The 19,544-nt window shown below is 42.0% G+C and overlaps 1 protein-coding gene across 2 annotated transcripts in view; it reads left to right on the top strand.

Annotated features, from left to right (window-relative positions):
• Positions 1-19,544, top strand: part of DPYD (dihydropyrimidine dehydrogenase) — a 357,309-nt gene that overhangs the window by 299,797 nt on the left and 37,968 nt on the right. For both annotated transcript variants that reach the window (XM_062606149.1, XM_062606148.1), the window contains exon 20: positions 13,081-13,260. In XM_062606149.1, coding sequence (XP_062462133.1) covers positions 13,081-13,260 — 180 coding nt within the window. The remainder of the gene's footprint in view (positions 1-13,080; positions 13,261-19,544) is intronic.

The raw sequence follows: 19,544 nt of genomic DNA, 5'->3' as shown, positions 1-19,544 counted from the left end.
TTTTATGAGACTACATGTGTTTTGTGTAATGTTTTCAAGGAGTGTTCTTGTTGGTGCCTCTTTGGAGCCAGAGTCTCAAGGGATTCGGGACAGTTTGATGAGTATTTTTCCTTCAGCAGGCTTTTTACTGAAGCATTTAGCTGGGGGATTTTTCTAACAGCAGGATGTCCCTTTGTGTGGGAATAAACAAGCTTTTCCCTCAAAAAACAGTGGGACTTGGACGATGAGAGAGAGCATTGTTATTTGTGCAAATGAGAAACCCTGTGAGGAACCTTTCTACATGGTATAGGATACCCTCGGTAGCGGGATATAAATGCAAGGCTCTGAAAATATCATCATTGTGAGATGACGGGGGAAAGAAGAGTACCGTTTTACAAGCATTATGTCACATCTTAATGTTTAGATGTTCCCATTTTCTCCACCCTAATCTCAACACCCCATCCCCCCCCCCCCAAATCCCATGAAATGTATTCTGGGTTCATTTATCATATTTTCCCATATTTAATTTTTCATTTATTATTAATTTATTAATTAATAATAAATTTCTTTATTAACTAATTTATTAATTAATTGCAGACTGATGCAATTTCTCTATGGCTTTTTATGTCTACAGAACTGCAGTGTAGAGAGCTGAAGAACACTTAGTGTTCTTCTGAGCCCATCTCAGTGTCTGTCCAAGTCAGTGAAGACACAGATACTTAAGTGAGGACCAGATGAGACCAAAAGAATTCTCATTCAGGAATTACTGTTTATGCCATTGAATGGTATGGAGAGTGAAAAACTAAAAGAAATTGAAATCGTGTGTGTGCAGAACAGGGCAGTGATGGAGCCAGCCTTGTGGTTTACAATTCCAGGTTAAGTTTATACTGAGTAGTGATGCCTTCGGCAGTGCTGCGTTAAAGGTTGGACTTGATGATCTTAAAGGTCTTTTCCAGCCTGGTTGATTCTGTGATGGCACTTGGAAAAAACTGTTATGTCTTGCAGTGAGTAGCAGTGATTCTGAATGCAGAGGAAGGGCTCAGTCACTAAAGCCCACCCTTCCTCTGCCCCCAGCCCATCCTTACACCAGCACATGGAGGGGAAAGAGGCTGAAGGCTTTGCTTTGTGCCAGCCAGAGCGTGTTCCATGGGTAGATAAGCTTCAGACAATACTTCAGCACCAGCTGGACACTGTGAAGCTTCTGTGGCTCAAGGGATAGAAGAATGCAACCATTCTGTACAAACCTGTCCATGGTGCAGAGAGGTGAAGATTGGGCTATTTCTTCTCTCGCCCATTAAATTGATGAGTTGAAGGATAGATTGCTGGATGGTGTCAGGCCACCAGAATGATACAAGATGAGATTCAAGGAATGGCACTTTACATCCACCAACAATTTTAAGGCAAAACCCACTTTTCTGATGCAAGTCTTTTTTTTTGAGATATATGTAGTCTCGTGTAGAAAGAACAGGTTTTAGCCCGTATTCCTGAAGAAGCTCAGTATATGTTTGTAAGTCCTTTTGAGTATCCTCAGTCTTGTTTGAGCTTAGTGGCCATTTTCACTGGAATTTGCTGGAAGATAGGAAGTAATGTGCTATAACAAGTTTTGAGAAAGCAAAAAAGCAGAGGAGAGCACATTCCTGCATTCCTTCACTACAAGCATGAGCGCACTATGAGCTCACCTTTATTAGACCTCTGAGAATCCACATGGGACGGTGCTGTTAGGACCATGGCAGCCACAAGAAAGGCTTTAATTGGCAGTCACACCTTATTAGATGTCAGAGAACCCAACCAGGAGACACAGAGCTGCTGGAAGCCAGTTATCATTAGTTCCAGTGCTCACAGAGCCGTGCTCTTGAAAATGCCTTCAATGGCCGCGGCACAGGATGGAGCGGCCCTTCTCTGCAGAGCTGGGATTTACAGGGCATGCAGAAACAAAAGGGGGAACAAAGCACTGTTTGAACATGTCACCATAAAATCAAAAGGAAACCCAATGTGAGAGCGAGAGAAGTTGGGGCAGACATGCTCAAGTGATCGTTTCTGATAAACATTTCAGTATTTGCTGCTTTCTTCTTGGCTCGGTGCTGATGACAGGAGCTCAGCCCGCTCTCAGCTGTCTGTCTTTGCTAAGAACAAAAAGTCATTAGAGGACTGCCACGCTTGCTCCATTACAGATGCTTGGGTTGGAAATCTGTAATGGATAGTAAGGGTTTGCTGTGAGAATTCCTTTTGATGGAAATCAGAATTTGTCAAACAAAATCTCGATTCTTTTTTCCTAATAAAGTTGGCAAAAAATACTAAATTTGAGCAGGTTTTCATTGTTATTGATTTTAGTTTCATCGTGACTTTTAATGGAAAGCTGCACTATTCGGATCAGCATACTGTAAAGTTACAGACTGAACTCTAAGCTAATAATGCCTTCTACTTTGTGCAGTTTCGCAGTAGTTTTATATGTAGGGGGTTTATCTATTAGCTTACCTTTGTTTCTGCTTATTTCACCAGCTAGTAAATGAGGTCTTCATTGATAGGATTGTTAGTTCATGATTTTATAAGAATGAATTCAAACTCATTCCCTAACAGTTGCTATTTGTCATTCTTACAGCGGATTCTCATGCAAAGTAGGTTTAAGTATCGCTGAATGGTAATCATTATTTACTAACAATTAGGTCTCAATTGAGCATCAGCTCCAGTGCTTTCCTATACCAGTCACTTCCAGCAGAGGATTTGTTCGCTGCTCTTATACCTGGGGACACTGAGCCTGCTTCTCTTTCAGCGTGAGGTGTCCCTGCTCATGACAGGGGGTTGGAGCTGGATGATCTTAGGTCCTTTCCAACCCAAACAATTCCCTGATTCTGCCCAGGTGTTTCCCTTTTTCCCTGGATCTGGTGACCCAGGTTCTTGAAGGGTTGAGGAGATGTGAACAATAAGCAGTTTGGCAGCATGCGCTCTCCATGTCTCCCAAGGATCCACCGTATTGCTTGTCTTTCCACTGCTGATGTGGATTCCAATGGCCACTGTCTTGTGTGAACAAGCAGAGATCTGTCCCCCTGTAGATAAAACCACCCGGTATGAATTGACATTGAGTGAGTTTGGTTTAAAAGTTCACAAGGGAAAAGCAACACGGAGATGATGACTCTTCGGAAGAGGCTCAGGGAAGTGTTGGAGGGATTGTGGGCAAGTTGTTTTACTCAGCTCAGGTTGTTTTCAAACACAGAGCTAGCTCTGTTGTAGATTGAGTTGTAGTTCCCCTCACGTCTCAGTGTGGTGATGACTAGAAATTGAACCTGAAAATGCACCCATCTCCTTCTTGAACATTGAAAATGTCAATGGAAGGAAAATGTTTTTTTGTTCCTGCCACCTCCAATAATTACTTAGGGAATTCCCTGTGTTTTGTCTTAAATCAGATGTATTATAGCTGCAGGGGACATCCTGAGTTTTCCTTTCCATATGGAAGCAGCTCTGTTGATCTTCCAGTCGAAAGCCATAGCTGGCAGTGGAATGAAGAAAGGGAGAGGCAAGCCGTGGAGGAGGCTGTGCTCAGGGAAGGATAGAGCCCATGAAGGATGGAGCAATTGGGAACAGGAGCTTTTCTGGAGGCTTTTTCCTGCTACAACACAAGCACCCCTTGAAACACAGCTTGATCCAGCTATGGAGAGGTCCTTTTATCCATGCAATTTGAATGAATGAAACAGAAACCATTTCATATGATGCTTGCAGTACATTAGGTAAGGGTGTAACTGCCCTCAGTATCAGCTATGTAGCTGCTTTTCTTGCTGCTGTTTATTGTTGGAACAGAGCTAGGTAAAACAATCCCTGAGGAAATGTGGATGTGTTTTTTTTATCTCGGACACGAAAGACTCAGTGGGTCAAAACTGATTTCTTTGCGTGCATCTCGTTCTTCAATGGACACAGCAGCCACTGCACAGATTTGGACAGGCAAGCTGATAAAGGATGGAAGCAATTTTAGCTGAAATACAATGTGAGTACTAGAGGGAAAGGCTCCCAGGGATGAGGGGTTAATCACAGCAGGGCTGAGCTGGGGTTCCGCAATGGAAAAATTGCTTTTCTGTTTGATTGTGAGAGGTTTGCAGCTTTCAAACTTGTGGTCGCAGGAGGATATCCCTCAGTGCATGGTTCTCATTAGGGTTTGTTGAAACTTCTGTGGGGAGAGGGTTTTTCTTTGACCAATTTCATTTAATCAAAATAGATGTGAGTTCAAGGCCCTGCTGCATCTGGTCCAGTGGCCTGGATGAGGAATGCTGAAGCTTTATGCTGGATCCAGGATGCGTTAATGAACCTGAGTAGTACCACTAATAAGGAAATAGTTACCCTGTCACAAAGGTCAAAGTGTTTTCCAGTTTAAACTGGTAATCAAAACTCTCAAAATGTGTGGAATTAACACATTTAAAGAAAAAAACCTGTTTGGGTGATGGTGATCTTCGTTTCAGTCTTCCTGCAACTTATTTTAGTTTTGACCTTTTCATTCCAATTAGCTCCAATTGCAAACTGGACATGTTCAAATTAAAAATGGAACAATGGACCCGAGAATCATGGAATCAACCAGGTTGGAAAAGCCCTTTAAGCTCATCCAGTCCAACCCTTACCCCAGCACTGCCAAGGCCACCACTAACCCATGGCACTGAGGCCTCATCTCCACAGTGTGTGAGCACTTGCAGGGACGGTGACTCCAGCCCTGCCCTGGGCAGCCTGTTCCAATGCCTGAGCACCCTCTGGGGAAGGAATTGTTCCTCAGCTCCATCTAAACCTGCCCTGGTGCAGCTTGAGGCCATTTCCTCTTGTCCCATCCCTTGTTCCTTGGGAGCAGAGCCCAGCCCCTCCTGGCTCCATCCTCCTGTCAGGCAGTTGTAGGGAGCAATCAGGTCCCCCCTGAGCCTTCTCTGCTCCAGACTGAACCCCCCAGGTCCCTCAGCCGTTCCCCATCACACTTGTGCTCCAGGCCCTATCCCGAGCGGATGGTGTTGCTGTTGGTTAGCTCTTAGAAAACCCAGTCTTTAAACCATTGCTGACTTCTGACTGTGTTATGTTACTTGATGACTTTTAACATCAAACCACCAGATTTGAGTGGCTTAGCTGATACCTGCTTTAGAAATACCTTTAGAGGAGCTGAAGGATGCAGCCCATGGAAATGAGTGAAATAAATGTAGGTCTGTTTCGCACTGCTTCTGGTGCTGTACCAGCGTCTGTAGAACTGCTGGGAGAGCTGGAGGATTTCCACAGCAGTACTTAGAATAAAGAGGGAGGAAAGACTTTTGGGTGTTAATAAATGGAATATGAAATTATATTCAACGTATATTTAGAGATAGTTGTAGAGCCTCTGTATGTGTTTGGGCTGTTCACACGAGGGAGTTAGTTCATCTGCTTTCAAAGATACCTTTCATTTTGTAGATCGACAGCACAGTGATACAATTTGCTACAGGTGGCTGCTTATGAGGCTGTTTTCCACTCGATGCTCAAGGCACGTGGAATCATATTGTTTTCTTAGGGAAGATGATCGCGATCAGCACTTCTGTCAGTGTGTGCGCCCACCAACTGCATAAAGGTCCACTTCATAGTTCCAAGAACAGACAGAATGCTTTAGTGAGATAAGGAAATATACCCATTCCTCTAGGGGTGGTTCACAGGGGAAAAAAAGCCACAGTTACCTCAGGGAGCCTTCTGAATATTCTCCACTTCTTCTGCATTTCCCCTCTCAAAGACAGGGGATGCAGAATTGCATCACTCAGGCTCCCTTGGTAAGTACCAGTTTTCCACTCTGGAATACTCAGTTTTGAGTGATTTACATCAAAGATACATTAATTGGCAGAGAAGAATTTAAGGGGAGGAAAAACACATCTGAGTAGGCTAGGAATTAATGCGTTGGATAACATTCCTAAAGGATCCCTTAGAGTGCTCTTATCCCTTGCTGTGCCCTCATCTGATAAGTGGCTAATGGATTCTAGACTTTTTTCTCCTCCTTCACTCTTGCCCAAGGTTTCTGGGGCACAGTACACGAACAGGGACTGACCAGAATCAGGTCCTTTGGGGTCTCTGGGCCAACGGGAGCCACTTTGGTAGTAGGGAATCTTTTCATCTCAGGAGGCTGCTGCAGCTTCAACACATGCTGGGTGGCTCTTTTTGCTGCCCGCTTACTGCATCCTGATTTCCTTACTTGTGGTCCTTCATCCAAATCAGCTCTGCATACCGATCTAGTAACTCAAGCCTTGTTAAGTAACATCCCATCTGCTAACCTGTGTCTCTAGAGTCATTTGAGCAGCTAATGTGAATGAATCAAATCATTCCATCTGTACTGTATCAATATTTGGTAAGATTTTTCTTCCTTAACAGATTTGTTCTTTAAAACAAAGAATCCCACTTTTTTTCCAGAGAGCTCACCACGGTGTCCGATAATCCATGTCCCCTCATGTTCTTAATCCCAATATCCTCTAACAAAAGTAACAATTGCTGCTAGAAGGGATAATTTAGGCTACGCAGTTAATGTGGTGGTAAGTCAGTGTTCAAAGAGACATGAGGAGGAGGAACCATTGTTATACAAGCAGTCTTTCCATAGACCTTGGCATCCTGAAGATTGGAAGCACAGCAACCTCTCTCAGAGGGTATTTTATTTGTCTCCTTATTCCCATAGCGCATTATTATGAGTCCTGTGTCAGCCAGCCAAGGCTTTTCACTTGGTAGAGCTGGGCACATCTAAATCATTGTACAGGGGCTGGAAAACACGCGTTTTTATTTCCATAGGCAAGAGCTCTGCAGCATATAGATTGCATGGCCCAGGAAGATCTCCCTTTACTTGAGTCAATTTTTGCTAGTTGCTTTTGAGAATACATTTTACACTGTATGTATGCCTTACCCAGCTTATAACTCTGCTCTTGTCCACTACAATAAAGGCTGTGGATTTATATGGATACCCAGGTGGGCACAAACAGAATCCTTCCTGAAGCACCTTGTATTCATTTACAACTTCAGTCTTTTTCCACCAGAATATTAATCAATAGACACTCATCAGAAAAGCAGCAGCCTCAGCTATACATGGAAAACCAGCTTGGAGTCATTCATAAATGTTTGTGTAACAGGAAGGTGTATTTCTGTCTTCAGTGCTTATCAGGAAGGATTTTTAGTAGAAAAAGATGGTAAATAATGCTAAAATTGGAAATATATTATCATCTAAAATCTAACCAGTACATCGTTTGCTAACCATTTGGGCATATCAGCCAAAAGTATTTCAAAGGAAGTCAACCATATTAATGGAAATGTGGAATTGTTAATCCATTGTAAAAACACTCACAGGTACAATAGTTGTTTATCCACTTGCTATGGTAAGAATATTAGAATTGTGAAGTCAAAGGCCAAATTCCTAATCCGATGGCATTTTGAGAGCTATTTTTTACAGAGACCCTCTGCAGTTTAGAGCCAGAGCTGAATTAAGTCTCCATCTTCTGGGGAAGAAAGATGCCATTCTGCTAAATGCTGGAATTTTATCATTTGAGGGGGGAAAAAAATGGGAAAAAGAAAGCAGCCAGCAAGACCTAAGAATATAAAAGCATTTGAGATCTCAGAAGGAGTTTAAATCAATGCCCTGCCACAGTTAGAGCACAGATGAAAGAGCCTCTGTCTCAATTGCCAGGAAACTACTTAGAAACTCTTGCTTTGATTTTTTTTTTTCTGGGTTCCTTTTTTTTGGTAGTCCTTTCCATTACCACTAAATGCAATATATGGGGACATGAGTGATGTCCCTTTGATGCTGTACAGCTACAAGTGGAAACTAATATGGTAGAGCAGTCAAGCGATGTGATTTGTGTTTGTGTATACAAATCTGTACCCATCAATCTTCTAACTTGTAGGCTGTGTATCGTTGCCACCCATTTGCCTCCGTACTGTTCCTTCTGTTTTCCAGAACTGACAATTGTTTTACACCCAGGTTCTGCAGAGAGAAATGTTTATTTCAGAGGGGTGTAAAAACTAACATTTTCCCCAAGCTATTGTGTCCTTATCACAGATTCATTCTTGGCAAAGGATTTTAGTAATGCTTTCAGTCAATTCTGAATAGGACCGTGGCTGCTGCCAAACACTGCAGCATTCTTGTTCCCACAGATTTAGTCACACCAAGAATACTTAACACTCATTGCAAGGCAACATGTTATTAAACAGGCTGGATTCTCTGCCCTGCTCCAGCCTCTTATGGTGAACTAGCAGTACATGAGATTATACACACACTACATTGTGTTAGTTAAAAGTAGTGAAGGGAAGAAGTGATACAAGCATATCTAGATCTTCATCTCCTCTGCTGAAATCTCTGCTATTGATGGAATAGAGGGAATGCAGGTGGGGAATAGGTTCATTTTTGGCACCATTTTCCCAACCATCACCTGCCCAGCTGGGATTTCATCATATAATAATGAGTTTATATAAAAACTGAAGGTAGTGGGGTAAGAGAAAGGAAACAGAGCAGTGCATGGAGAGGGGTGCATTGTTTCCTCTTTCTAGGATTAGAGAAAATGTCTTCTCCTCTGCAACGTCCCCCAGTGAGAAAACGCAAGCACATCTTTGAACAGAAATTGCTTTAGTGAATGATCTGGCTGGAAATGCCTTAGCTACATTGTCCATGTTCTGCACAGATAGCACAGGTCTTCCACACAGACCCCCCAGGATATGCCAAAATTTGGTCAGGAACCACATCCAGTTTTGGGCAACAAAACCAAAATGCAATGTCTAGGTAAGTTTTCTGGAGCAATCTTTCCCATTGCTCCTAGAAACAGAGACTATGGACAGAACCTAAAGGGTCTGACACAGAGCAGTTTGCTTCAGTAAAGACTTCAGGAATCGCCATCTCTCTGTTGTGTAATGATTCTGCTGCAAAGGCATTTACAGTGTTCTATAAGCAGTGTGGTCGTACCTGTCACCAGTAATGATCTTCTTCTTCAAAATACATGAATTAAAAGTTTTAGATCAAAGTGAGTGATTAATGAAAATCCTGTCACCAGCAGAATCCTTTTTACACCATAATAATCTCCTGACAGCTTACTCCAGTTCCTCAAGTAAGGTTTGCATTGGCTCTGCATCCTTTGACAAAGTTGGACTCAGTATTTGTGTTTATTTAGTAAGAGAGCAAACGGGCCATTTCTCATGCAGGACATCAGCAGGGACCTTTGCATGCCTCTCCCATCGTTGCATTTTGCAGAACAGATTTAGTTAGACCCTTAGTTCGTTTTTGCATCCCCATTCCACAGTGAGATCATTTGGTGTATGTTTGATTTACCAGCAGCAAAGCAGGCATTGTGTCCTTAAGCATCTCAGACATGTCTGTGTAGATTAGAATTGTAACCTACGGTTGCAATTCATACTGGACGTGTTTAGATTTCAGGAATACTGAGAGCATGATATAATTGATCGGACATAGCATGTTGGCCCGCTTGTCTCTTTTGGGATATAAGGGGCAGTCATTGGAGTCTTGCCCTGGGGCAAAAGGGGAGGAGGTCAGATGTTAAAAATGGGATTGTAAGAGTTCTACAGAGCAGTAAAACCAAGCTAATGCAAAATGATCTCCTTGTATATTAGTGCAATTTGAATAATATATGTTAAAAATGTAGCACCTTTCTCTTCTAGCCCAAGTCCTGGTCCAAAGCTAGAGACAGACACAGACAGGAGGACAGCTAACAGCTTCATTGTGGTCTGGACCTCACTCTGTCACTTAGTTTACTCACAGGGCCTGTCTCTTGTCCTCCAAAGAAGAAAAAGCTACTTCCTACCTAAATGTAAAGGTTGGACTTGATGCTCATAAAGGTTTTTACCAAACTAGTTGTTACTGTGATCCTATGTTTCAGGTGAAAGCCTGGGTCAGTGAATAGATGAGTGTTAATTTACAAAGATTCACTTGGATCATTTGGGATCAAAGGATCTTAAATAGATGCCATCTCTGCCATGCTTGGAGCAAGCTGCTCTAGTGGAAGGTGTTCCTGCCCATGGCAGGGGCTTGGAACTGGATGAGCTTTAAGGTCCCTTCAACCCAAACCAGTCTGGGATTAAATGACTGCTTAATAAAAGCCTGATGCCGAGGGGAGGAGCTGAGTGGGCAGTGCTTGCTGCAGTTCAGTTTCATGCTGCTGCTCTAATCAGTGTGAGCAAGACCTGGACGTTTAGCTTTGCAAGGGAGGGGAAGCATGCCTATTCCCAGTGTAAGCAGCAGGAGTGAAGTGGGAACATTAATGATGTGTGGAGATGGGTCAAGTCAGTTCTTCTGCGATGTTTCCAGATGCGTGACTTTGATTCTTACCTGGTTTACTGTCCTGCCGCTTCTATCGTGCTGAAAAGAGAGCACAGTGTCATTTAAACTGGTGATGCTGAGGCAGCCAGGGATGATGCTAAAAACCTCTCCCTGTGGTGTAGAAATTGTCATGGCTGATGGGTCAGGGTTTTAGCTTGACTTTGTTCACCACCTTCTGAAATGCAGCAAAGGCTTCTACACTGATTCATGGGAGATACTGTAAGCCTTAACCTCACATCTGATATGTGTAATGTAAGAAATTCCCAAGCTCGGAATGTTTGGCCAAAACCATGGCAAAACTCTTTCTGTTAGTTTCATAGGTGTTAATGTTTGAATAGCTCTTGTTCCAGGAAAGGCCCATAAGCATAAGCACTTGCTTTTATCACACTGAAATCAGTGAAAGGCATGTCTTTGGTTTATTCTCCACGCCATTTACCACCATCGTCATAAGGCTGCTACAGGAGAGGAGGATTGTCTGAAAGCACTAATTCTGGTTCTGAGCCTTTCCATTTCATATAACAGCTATTTTAAGTGATGATATTTACATTTTTCTTTGAAGAGTTGCATTTTCCCTTCCGTTCTGGAGCCTCTTTGGCTTTCCAGGGAAGGCAGCCAGTGCCCATAGACTCACAGGGAGCAAATGTTGGCTTTTAGAGTGGTATCATCTTCTGATCATTTGTATATGGCTGCAGTTCATAACACTGCACCACCAGATGGAAAACAGTAAAAGCCTCTTTATTTATAAGGTTATTACAGGTATCCTCCAGTGGATCTCATGCGTATATATGCTGTCAAAGCATTGCAGGGTTTTGACAACAGTGCCTGAACTTGTTTCAAGTGACATAACATGGCTTTTAACTGTATCTTTTCCTTCAGTTTTTTGTAGTTTTAAGAACAGCTAATGAAAGCCTTACCCCTGCACTGAAAACAGAGAGAAATCCTGGTTTAAATACGCAACAGTTGAGTTTTACAATTAAATAACTTGTATTATTGTGAGGATGTTCTTTATAATTGCTCTGGAAATAGCAAAGCCTTGAGGTTTGTGGAAGTTACAACAGACCTAATTCATGCCCACACTGTTTCTCAAGAGAAACAGACTTTGGGTGATGTAAATGCACTGCATAGCAGATGTTCTTGTGCTTATTTTATAGTTTGCCCTTATTTTCCCTTCTACAGCCATAGGATGTGGTATTATACAATGTGATGGGTACCTGTCTTCAGGACTGCAAGTTGTATAATCATTCCTGAGACTGGAAAAAACAATTATATATATCTCCTTATATATTTTTTAAGTCTCAAAGTTATGATTCATGGTGTGTTTTCATGTCCAGGGAGTGTGGATGTGTCTGTGCGTGTGCACATATTCATGTTCTAACAAAGGTGGCTGTTTCATTGTGGTGTTCATTACGTGTGTATGTGTAGGTATTACCAGGAGTATTATTTTTAGGTTTTAGAAGAAAAGCTGAATCAGAGTTCTGCAAACGCTGACACATCTGGAATTTCAGAGCCTTTCCAGGGACTGACAATGAATGGGACTCAACCAGCCCTGCACCTCGTCACTGATGGATGATTAGAGTTTAGCTAATGAGGTGGTGTTCAGAGAAGAGTCAGGGATTTTTTTATGCACTTGTCAGTTTGCATCTCTCTGGGTTTAAATCTGAGTTAGAACCCACAAAGTGGTCCAGAAGGATCTCTATAAATGGCCAGTTATACAGATTATGCATGTATATATACATATATGTACACATATATATTCACAGATTATGTATATATATACATATATCTACAGATTATACATGTATATATATACACAGATTATACATGTATGTATACATACATATACACACGTATATATATACACAGATTATACATGTATAAATGGCCAGTTATTACCTGCTCTCAGTAGTTTTGTGTTTACATGTTAAGCTCTGCAGGTCAGGAATCATTGTCTGATGTGTTTATAAAGATATATTGCTGTCTAAGGCATCTAAGTGGCCTGGCCTCCCAGTACCACTGCATGGCAAATGGGGATTAGCAGAAGGGGACCGTCCTGTTCTATACCTGGCAATGCTCACCCGTACTAGCGGGTCAGCTTCATGGGTGTTGCTTGCTGAGACATTTTCATTGGAGCTAAATTCTTCTCAGCAGTATGCAGTGAAAGGGCAAGAAGCAATGGGCACAAACAGGAACTCGGGAAATTCCATTTAAGTAGGAGTAAAAGCTGCAAAGGAGGATGAACACCGATTCCTGTTGCCAGGTTGTGCAGTCCCTGAGGATACTCACACCTTGACAGCACAGTCTTGGGTATCCTCTTCTAGTTGACCCTTCTGTGAAGTGGGAGGTTGGCCAAGGCAGTGTCTAGAGATACCTTGCAGCCTCAACAGGTCTGTGGTTCTGTGATTTGCTTGACTGGGACCTAACTAGATATGTCTGTGCATCCTGAGCAGAGCAGGCTGGGGAATACCACTGTCTGTCTGCAGGGAGAGGCCTGGGGTGGTTTGTCTTTGGCATGCTCAGCATCAGCACCCCAGAAGGCACACTTGGGGCTGGGCTTGCAGGCTTCCTTCTGAACAGCCTTCTGGTCTGGTCTAAGGGCTGTGATTAGAAAACCCAAGCATAGCTAGTGTTATTGAGTCCTTCTTTTACTGAACTGCAGTGGTGGTATTATAGCATAAGACTAAGCAGCCAATTCATACCCTGAATTCTTGTCATTCTTTCCCAGTGGAGTTGCAGAAAGGTTCCTCTGATAATGAGTAAATCCAAAGAGTTTGTTAATACCGAATGCTCCTTTGCCAGGATGTTGCTGATAATGGACTGACGTTTTGCAGGTGTGCAGTGCAATCCAGAATCAGGATTTCACTGTTATCGATGACTACTGCACTGGACTGCAAGCTCTGCTTTACCTGAAAAGCATTGAGGAGCTCAAAGACTGGAATGGACAGAGCCCTGCAACCATGCGCCACCAGAAAGGAAAACCAGTACCTAGTATTGCTGATCTGATGGGACAGGTATGTTGTTTGACTGCCATTCCTGCATAGTGACACTGATTGGGATGCAATTTCATAACCATTGTATGCAGTTTCTGCTTCTTGGTTAAACACCTCTGCTGTCACAAGTAGTCACCAAGTCTTTTTCCTTCCAAGTAAAACAAGCATCTGAGGGCAGCTTAAGAAGACAAATTGAAGGGACTTGATACAGAATAACATTTGTACTATAAATATGATCTCTCCCCTTCATTCATAACACCAGGTCTTTAAAAACACAAAGAAAGTGTAGGATGTAAAATGACAAATGTATTGGAACAAGGTCTGGAGCTGCTTGTTTTAATGAAGATCAACTTGATCCACATTGATACTAACACTGGGCGAGAAGCACCTGGGTTTTCCAGTGAGGATATAGGAAAATTCGCCAGCACTGGAGCTGACCAGCCAAGAGAGCTTGTCACAAACCAGGAGTTAATGGGAAGACTGGATCAGGAGTGGCTCTTTGGTTGTTTTACCTGAGTATCTCATTGTCCTTCACGTGTGCTGACTCCCAACCCACCTGCAAGGCAGAATGAGGAATGGTGACACAAAATAATGCAAGATCATTAAAACCCTGAAAGTATGTGGTGGAATAGGAACAGAAACTATGGTCTCTCTGAAACTCTAACCTCTGGGTTGCCTTTCTTGTCTGCTGTGGTACTTACCTGCTACAAAAGCATCTCTGGAGATATTTGCCAGCTGCAGTGGGTTGCAGCTATGCCCGTGCTGCTCACCCCTCCACCAGGACACGGGCTCATCCATGCTGAGAAGCAGGGAGGTGTAACTGGCTTCCTACTGATGCCCTACTGCTCCTGCTCTAAGCAAAATACCTGCACAGCAGGGAGGCTGAGCTTTTGTTTCTAGTTACTAGAGGGGCTCACTTTGAAGACTGATATCAGTGATACATCATGCCTATTGATTATCCTTCCAAAACTCTGATAGAACACTGTTGAAAATGTTGTAAAAAGTAAAGAATTACAAAAGAATAGGATTTGGAGTGTCAGGCACCTCCAAATCTCCACTTACTGTTGCTGATGACTGGAGTTGGATTTAGCAGGAGATTAGAGACTCCCGCGTTGTTGTTGTTCTCTGTGGAGCTCTGAAAATCATAACATTACCTTTGAGGAGAAAAGACAATCCTATTCCTAAAGCTCTGGATAATGCGCTGCTTAGAAATAAACCAAGATACAAGCAGTTTCATTTTCATCTGCTTATGTTAAGCAGTTAAACCAGGCTCAAAGGGTTGCATCTAAACTTCCTTCCTTTAACACCTGTGGAAGCATCCACAGCATTTCCAAATCATGTAACAGAGATTTGTTGTAGTTCTTCTTTAAAGCTGCATTCAGTGTTCTATTTCGGATTACCTTTGCATTTTACTAAAGAGACACCCCTTGTCAAAGATGTTTCTTATGTCCTTTTGAATGAGGGAAAAATAATTCTAATTCTTAGTCGTTTCCACTTGTCACTACATCAATAATTAACTTTTAAATAGGTAGCGTGAAAAGGCACTTTAAGGAAGCATTTAATAATTCAAAGGAATTTTAACTTGAAACAGGTCACATGAAAAAGAATGGAAAACAAAGCCCTGTGTAATCTTGTCTAGCTGGCTCTGTTAGGCATTTAAAAGGAACAAGGCATACAGAATATAACTGGTGGTATATTTGATTCCCGTTAGCGCCGACTTATACCATTGGATCGTTGCTACTAAATAATAACATGTAAAGTTAACCACGCTGCACCATTGAGAAGTTAGTGATGTATTTTAGGCATACGCTTAGGATGGGTTTGTCCACGAGTGAGCATTCAAGGGGAAAGGAAGGAAAATAATACAACACAGGTAAAAGGAAATACCATGATAAATGATCCTACCAGGGGCAATCAAATACAAAGGCTTGATATCATTAATATTTATAGTATCATAATTAGCAAGACTGTGCCTAAGCAGTGTTATTAGTGTAAGTAATTATGTTATCATAAACTAGGTTTGCAGTATTATAGGAATCGGTATTCTTACTTTCATAAATTATTATCAATATTGGGTTTCATGTACTTGTGCCTGGTAAATTTAGTTCGGTACTGGAGTTTCCTCTAGTTTCAAACACAGATATCTAGATTGCTTGGCAGCAGGTCATAACACTCACTTCTGATCCCCTTTCTAACATACAGTCACTAAAAAGCATGTCCTTACTCTGTTGGAAAAGAGACGATAGCCTGTTGATGTTATGTATATGTTATCGTCGATAAAAGTGATGGGTGGGGAAGTATATATTATCCATGGAATAAAATGTGAGGGCCGTCATCTTGCATTATGATTTTAAAAGCTTAGAAGGTGCTATCCAAGTTTTCCTGGTCTTAGTGGGAGATGAAACGCAGCTTCTTTAGTAAAACCTTGTGAGGAGCTAAACAGAAAATCCTGATGAACTTTTGCATTCAAAGAAAAGGAAGGCAAAAACACTAATTCTGATTTGTCAATATTTTTGGTGCAGTAAATGTTAAAAATATAAAGGAATCACTCTCCATTTTGTTATAAAATTCCTGTTTATTTTAATGGAGAATCACAGGGATAAGGGGTTCAGGCAATTGACAATTCAATGAGAAGGAACTGAGGGAGGATTCTTTTCACCAGCCTCAAGAGCCACTTGCCTTCTGGTTGTATAAAAATTCATTGAGCCTCTCCCAGTTTTGAATATATTACAGAGTTAGGACGAATCCTATTCCCAGCTAAGTACGTTCATAATAATAGCATCTATTCTGATTCGCAGTACATTATTGAATGAAAACCCATATTTTCATACAGCAGTGCACTACTCTTTTGATAATTCATTTTCTGTCCTGGTTTCAGCATCAAACAGATCCTGTGTGCAGAACATTGCCACAGGAGAGTTTTGTAATGAAACCTTGTAGCATTTGATGACCAGACTAAAAAGTAAATGTTTGTTTCCCAGTGGTACACATGATGGTAAACTGAAGCTGTCTTGCCATGCAGTCACCAGATAAAGGACAAAGTGAATGGTTATCACTGTCAGTTATTACATTTATCACAATAATTTCCTCCCTAAACAGAAAGAATAAGAAAAATAGTGTGCTAAATAGTGTTCTGTAATAAGCAGTGTAACAGCAAACATCAGCTTCTGGCTGGAAAAGAGAATGATGTTGATTAGTACCTGTTCATGCTTCTGAATTAATGAAACTAACACTTTCCATCATATAATTTTAAGATAGAATCCCAGGGCCGTCAGTGTTGGAAGGGGCCTCTGGAGATCATCCAGTCCAACCAATTCCAAGGCAGGGCAGAATGTTGCGGAATGCAGTTTTTGGTATATGAACCCCAAATTTATCACCTCGGAGCCAGCTTGTAGATATTTGCTGATAGCCAATACTTGCCATTGCCCAAAATGTGACCTGTAATAGCAGTCAGATTCCCACCTAGAAGTGCTAACCTGAGTTGTGGCTTCCAGTCAACCGGGTGATACTGTTTTTCATAGCTCCACCAGCTCCATGGACAAATGGAATTGGTGGAGCTATGGAAAACAGTGGTTGTAGCCTTACCCGTAACTGCTCCAAAGAGAGTCCTAGCCCATATGCTGTGTCAGACTTACCAAGGTGGACAAAGCCAGCCTTTTGGGCTTCCTTCCTCACTGCTTTTTAGATGGCTTTAGTTTTGTGTTTGGTTTTGGTTGTTTTTTTTTCTGGGGGAGGACCTGACATTTTAAGCCTTGACACAGATAACTGTCATTAACATCCCCTCTAAATCACCTTTCCAGGAAATGAATGGAATAAAACGTGTCAGCTTCTCTCAGCTATAATCTCAGCTTGCAAAGCTTGCCACTGAGTGGGAGAATGGCAAGGTAATGGTGACACCACACTGCTGCTCACTGGGTCCCTCAAGGAAGACCTTTTGTAAAAGCACACTTAACCTCAGCATGAATTTAGGACTGAGATCAAGTGCATGATGTGATCAAGAAGACAGCTAAGATGTAGGGCACGGTCTTATCACCCACAGTTATTAGGGTTGCTGCATAAGAGGGAAGAGCACAGGTAGTACCCCTATAATCCAGAATTAACAAAGCTATGGCTTAAAATAACGTTCCTGAGTTTCTCAGGAAGATACATGACCAGAGTGATAAAGATCACTCTGTTCGCACCTGGTACCTACATAGGTACAGTATTCCCCAGAGGTACCATTTGCTCTCCTGTGTCACCTTATCTGTTACAGGACTCTTTTGTCGTTGCTCACTGATCTTACTGCAGAGAGCTGAAGTGGTTATGTCCCAGAATGCACAGGTGTCCGCTGGTGCTCACAGAAGCACTATAGTGTTCTCCTGCATAAACTTCCACCTAATGTCAGCTATAAAACTTGTACTTAATGCAGTGGCCTCTGTACACGCCAGGTAGCTAGGCATTAAAAATAGGGCAGTGTAGGTGTGGGTATATATGTAAATGTATATGGATGTTTCATACCTTGCTTTCAGCACCAGTTTTGCAAAACCTGACATTTCTTTGATCATATTTAAAGGTTAAAAGAAAAAGAATTAAAAATAAGAATTTAAGCATCTTGCTTCCAGAAATAGCCAAAACCCAAAGCCAAAACACAGCCCAAACTTGTTTTCATTGCGGCTCCTCCTCAGCTGTTAAGATTGTGCTCTATTGAAAATGTTAAAATCATGTCTGATACAAACACATTTATTGAAGGTGGTTTATACCAGCAGACTGATGAGAGAATGATCCCGATGCGCAATGTATGAACTTCAGTGAGAATTCTCATCACCTTGTATTTAGCAAGCTAATTTGTTCCCTGAGTGCATGGTCTTCCCAGTAAGACTAAAATGTGCCCTTCTTTCTTATGAAGAGTACAAACCTAATCCTAACTTGATTGTAGTCAAATCTAAATAGCCTTTGGTATGGCAGAGAAGAAACCTTGCTCTACCTTCAAGATCTCATACAAAATGTTAAATTAGCTCTTCTATTAAAGAAATAAACTAAACGGGAACTCCCAGCCGTGCAGGAACACTACTGCAATGCATGCACCAAGCTTTGGCTGCCTTCACATTCTTCAAGACCTCTGACTGCCTGCACTGAGCAGAGGTTTTCACGGTTGATCTTATTGGAAGTGTTCCTTGTTGTTTAGGAAGGTATATTTGTCCAGTATGGTAAAAAACTGTCCCCTTGTTTCCAGCACTGCATAAAGAACCCAGAAGAAAGCAGTATCTGTGGCCATGTCCAGAAATACAGGGCGCATGGTAGTAGAGAGATTGCTATAATCAAATTAACATTGATGAAGAAACCCTTTTTCCCATCTCGCCTGAGCAGTTCTGAAGAAGAGTCAGAGGTGAAAAAACAAATATCTGGGGGCTGTTTGCTCCTTTTTGCCGTTAGCTAAGTCCTGCACCTGAAATACAGCTCTCTGCCAGGCATAGCCTCTTCAGGGTAAGCCTGTATTGATTAAGAAACCTCTTGGTTTAGGATACTATGGGAACCTCCCAGCATTTGCAAGCTGAAAACAATTACGAGCCTGAACGATCTGTAGAAGAAAGTCCCTGCCTAACATTATTTTTTCCCCCTAACTGGTCTATTATGGAAGTTTATGTTGTGATTATCTCCAGTGCTATTCCTCACAGGGACTGCAGGTTGTTACAGAAAATAGATCTTTTCCTAACGGTGAAGCCATTTGCAGCAGAAATGGATAAAACAAAAGGAAGTGGGATTATTAAAGGGAGTTTAAAGTAGTTTCATCTTTGTGGGTTTTTATGTGTACTCTATGCTAAATGTGCTTCAAGCACCGAGTTTAAAGTTCCATATTCACAGCCAGTAAACGTGGCTATTAAGGAACAATGTCTTCACCTTAACTCCTTGGCAGTGGCGGGTTTAGTGCATTCACCGCTGGCAACGGACACGAAGCCAGGAAAATCCAACTGCTCATGCAAAAGGTTTAAAACACCCAACCCAACGCATCCAGGCAGTGCCAAAAATACATCTTTCTTTTTGTGTACTCTGCGGTTTGTTTTACTTGGGGAAAGGGCCTGGTCATACCCTGCAGCATGCATTCATTACGGTGCTCTTTGACTGGCAGATGCAGAGTAATAAGGTGCATATTTTAGTGCTTATTAGAATCCCCTGTCCAAAAACAACTTGACAAATTTGTGATTTCGACAGTATCTCATTTTGCTGGCTGCGGTGCTCTGTGATTGCCCAGGCCACGTGGCTCCCAGTTTATGCATACCACCAATCCTGCTCATTAAAATGGCCACAGTTCACCAGTTTCGGTAGCT

This window comes from Pezoporus occidentalis, unplaced genomic scaffold, assembly GCF_034315485.1.
Source record: "Pezoporus occidentalis ecotype Australia unplaced genomic scaffold, CSIRO_AGI_Poc_V1 ctg94, whole genome shotgun sequence".
Lineage (NCBI taxonomy): Eukaryota > Metazoa > Chordata > Aves > Psittaciformes > Psittacidae > Pezoporus > Pezoporus occidentalis.
This window is presented reverse-complemented; position numbering and strand designations above follow the sequence as displayed.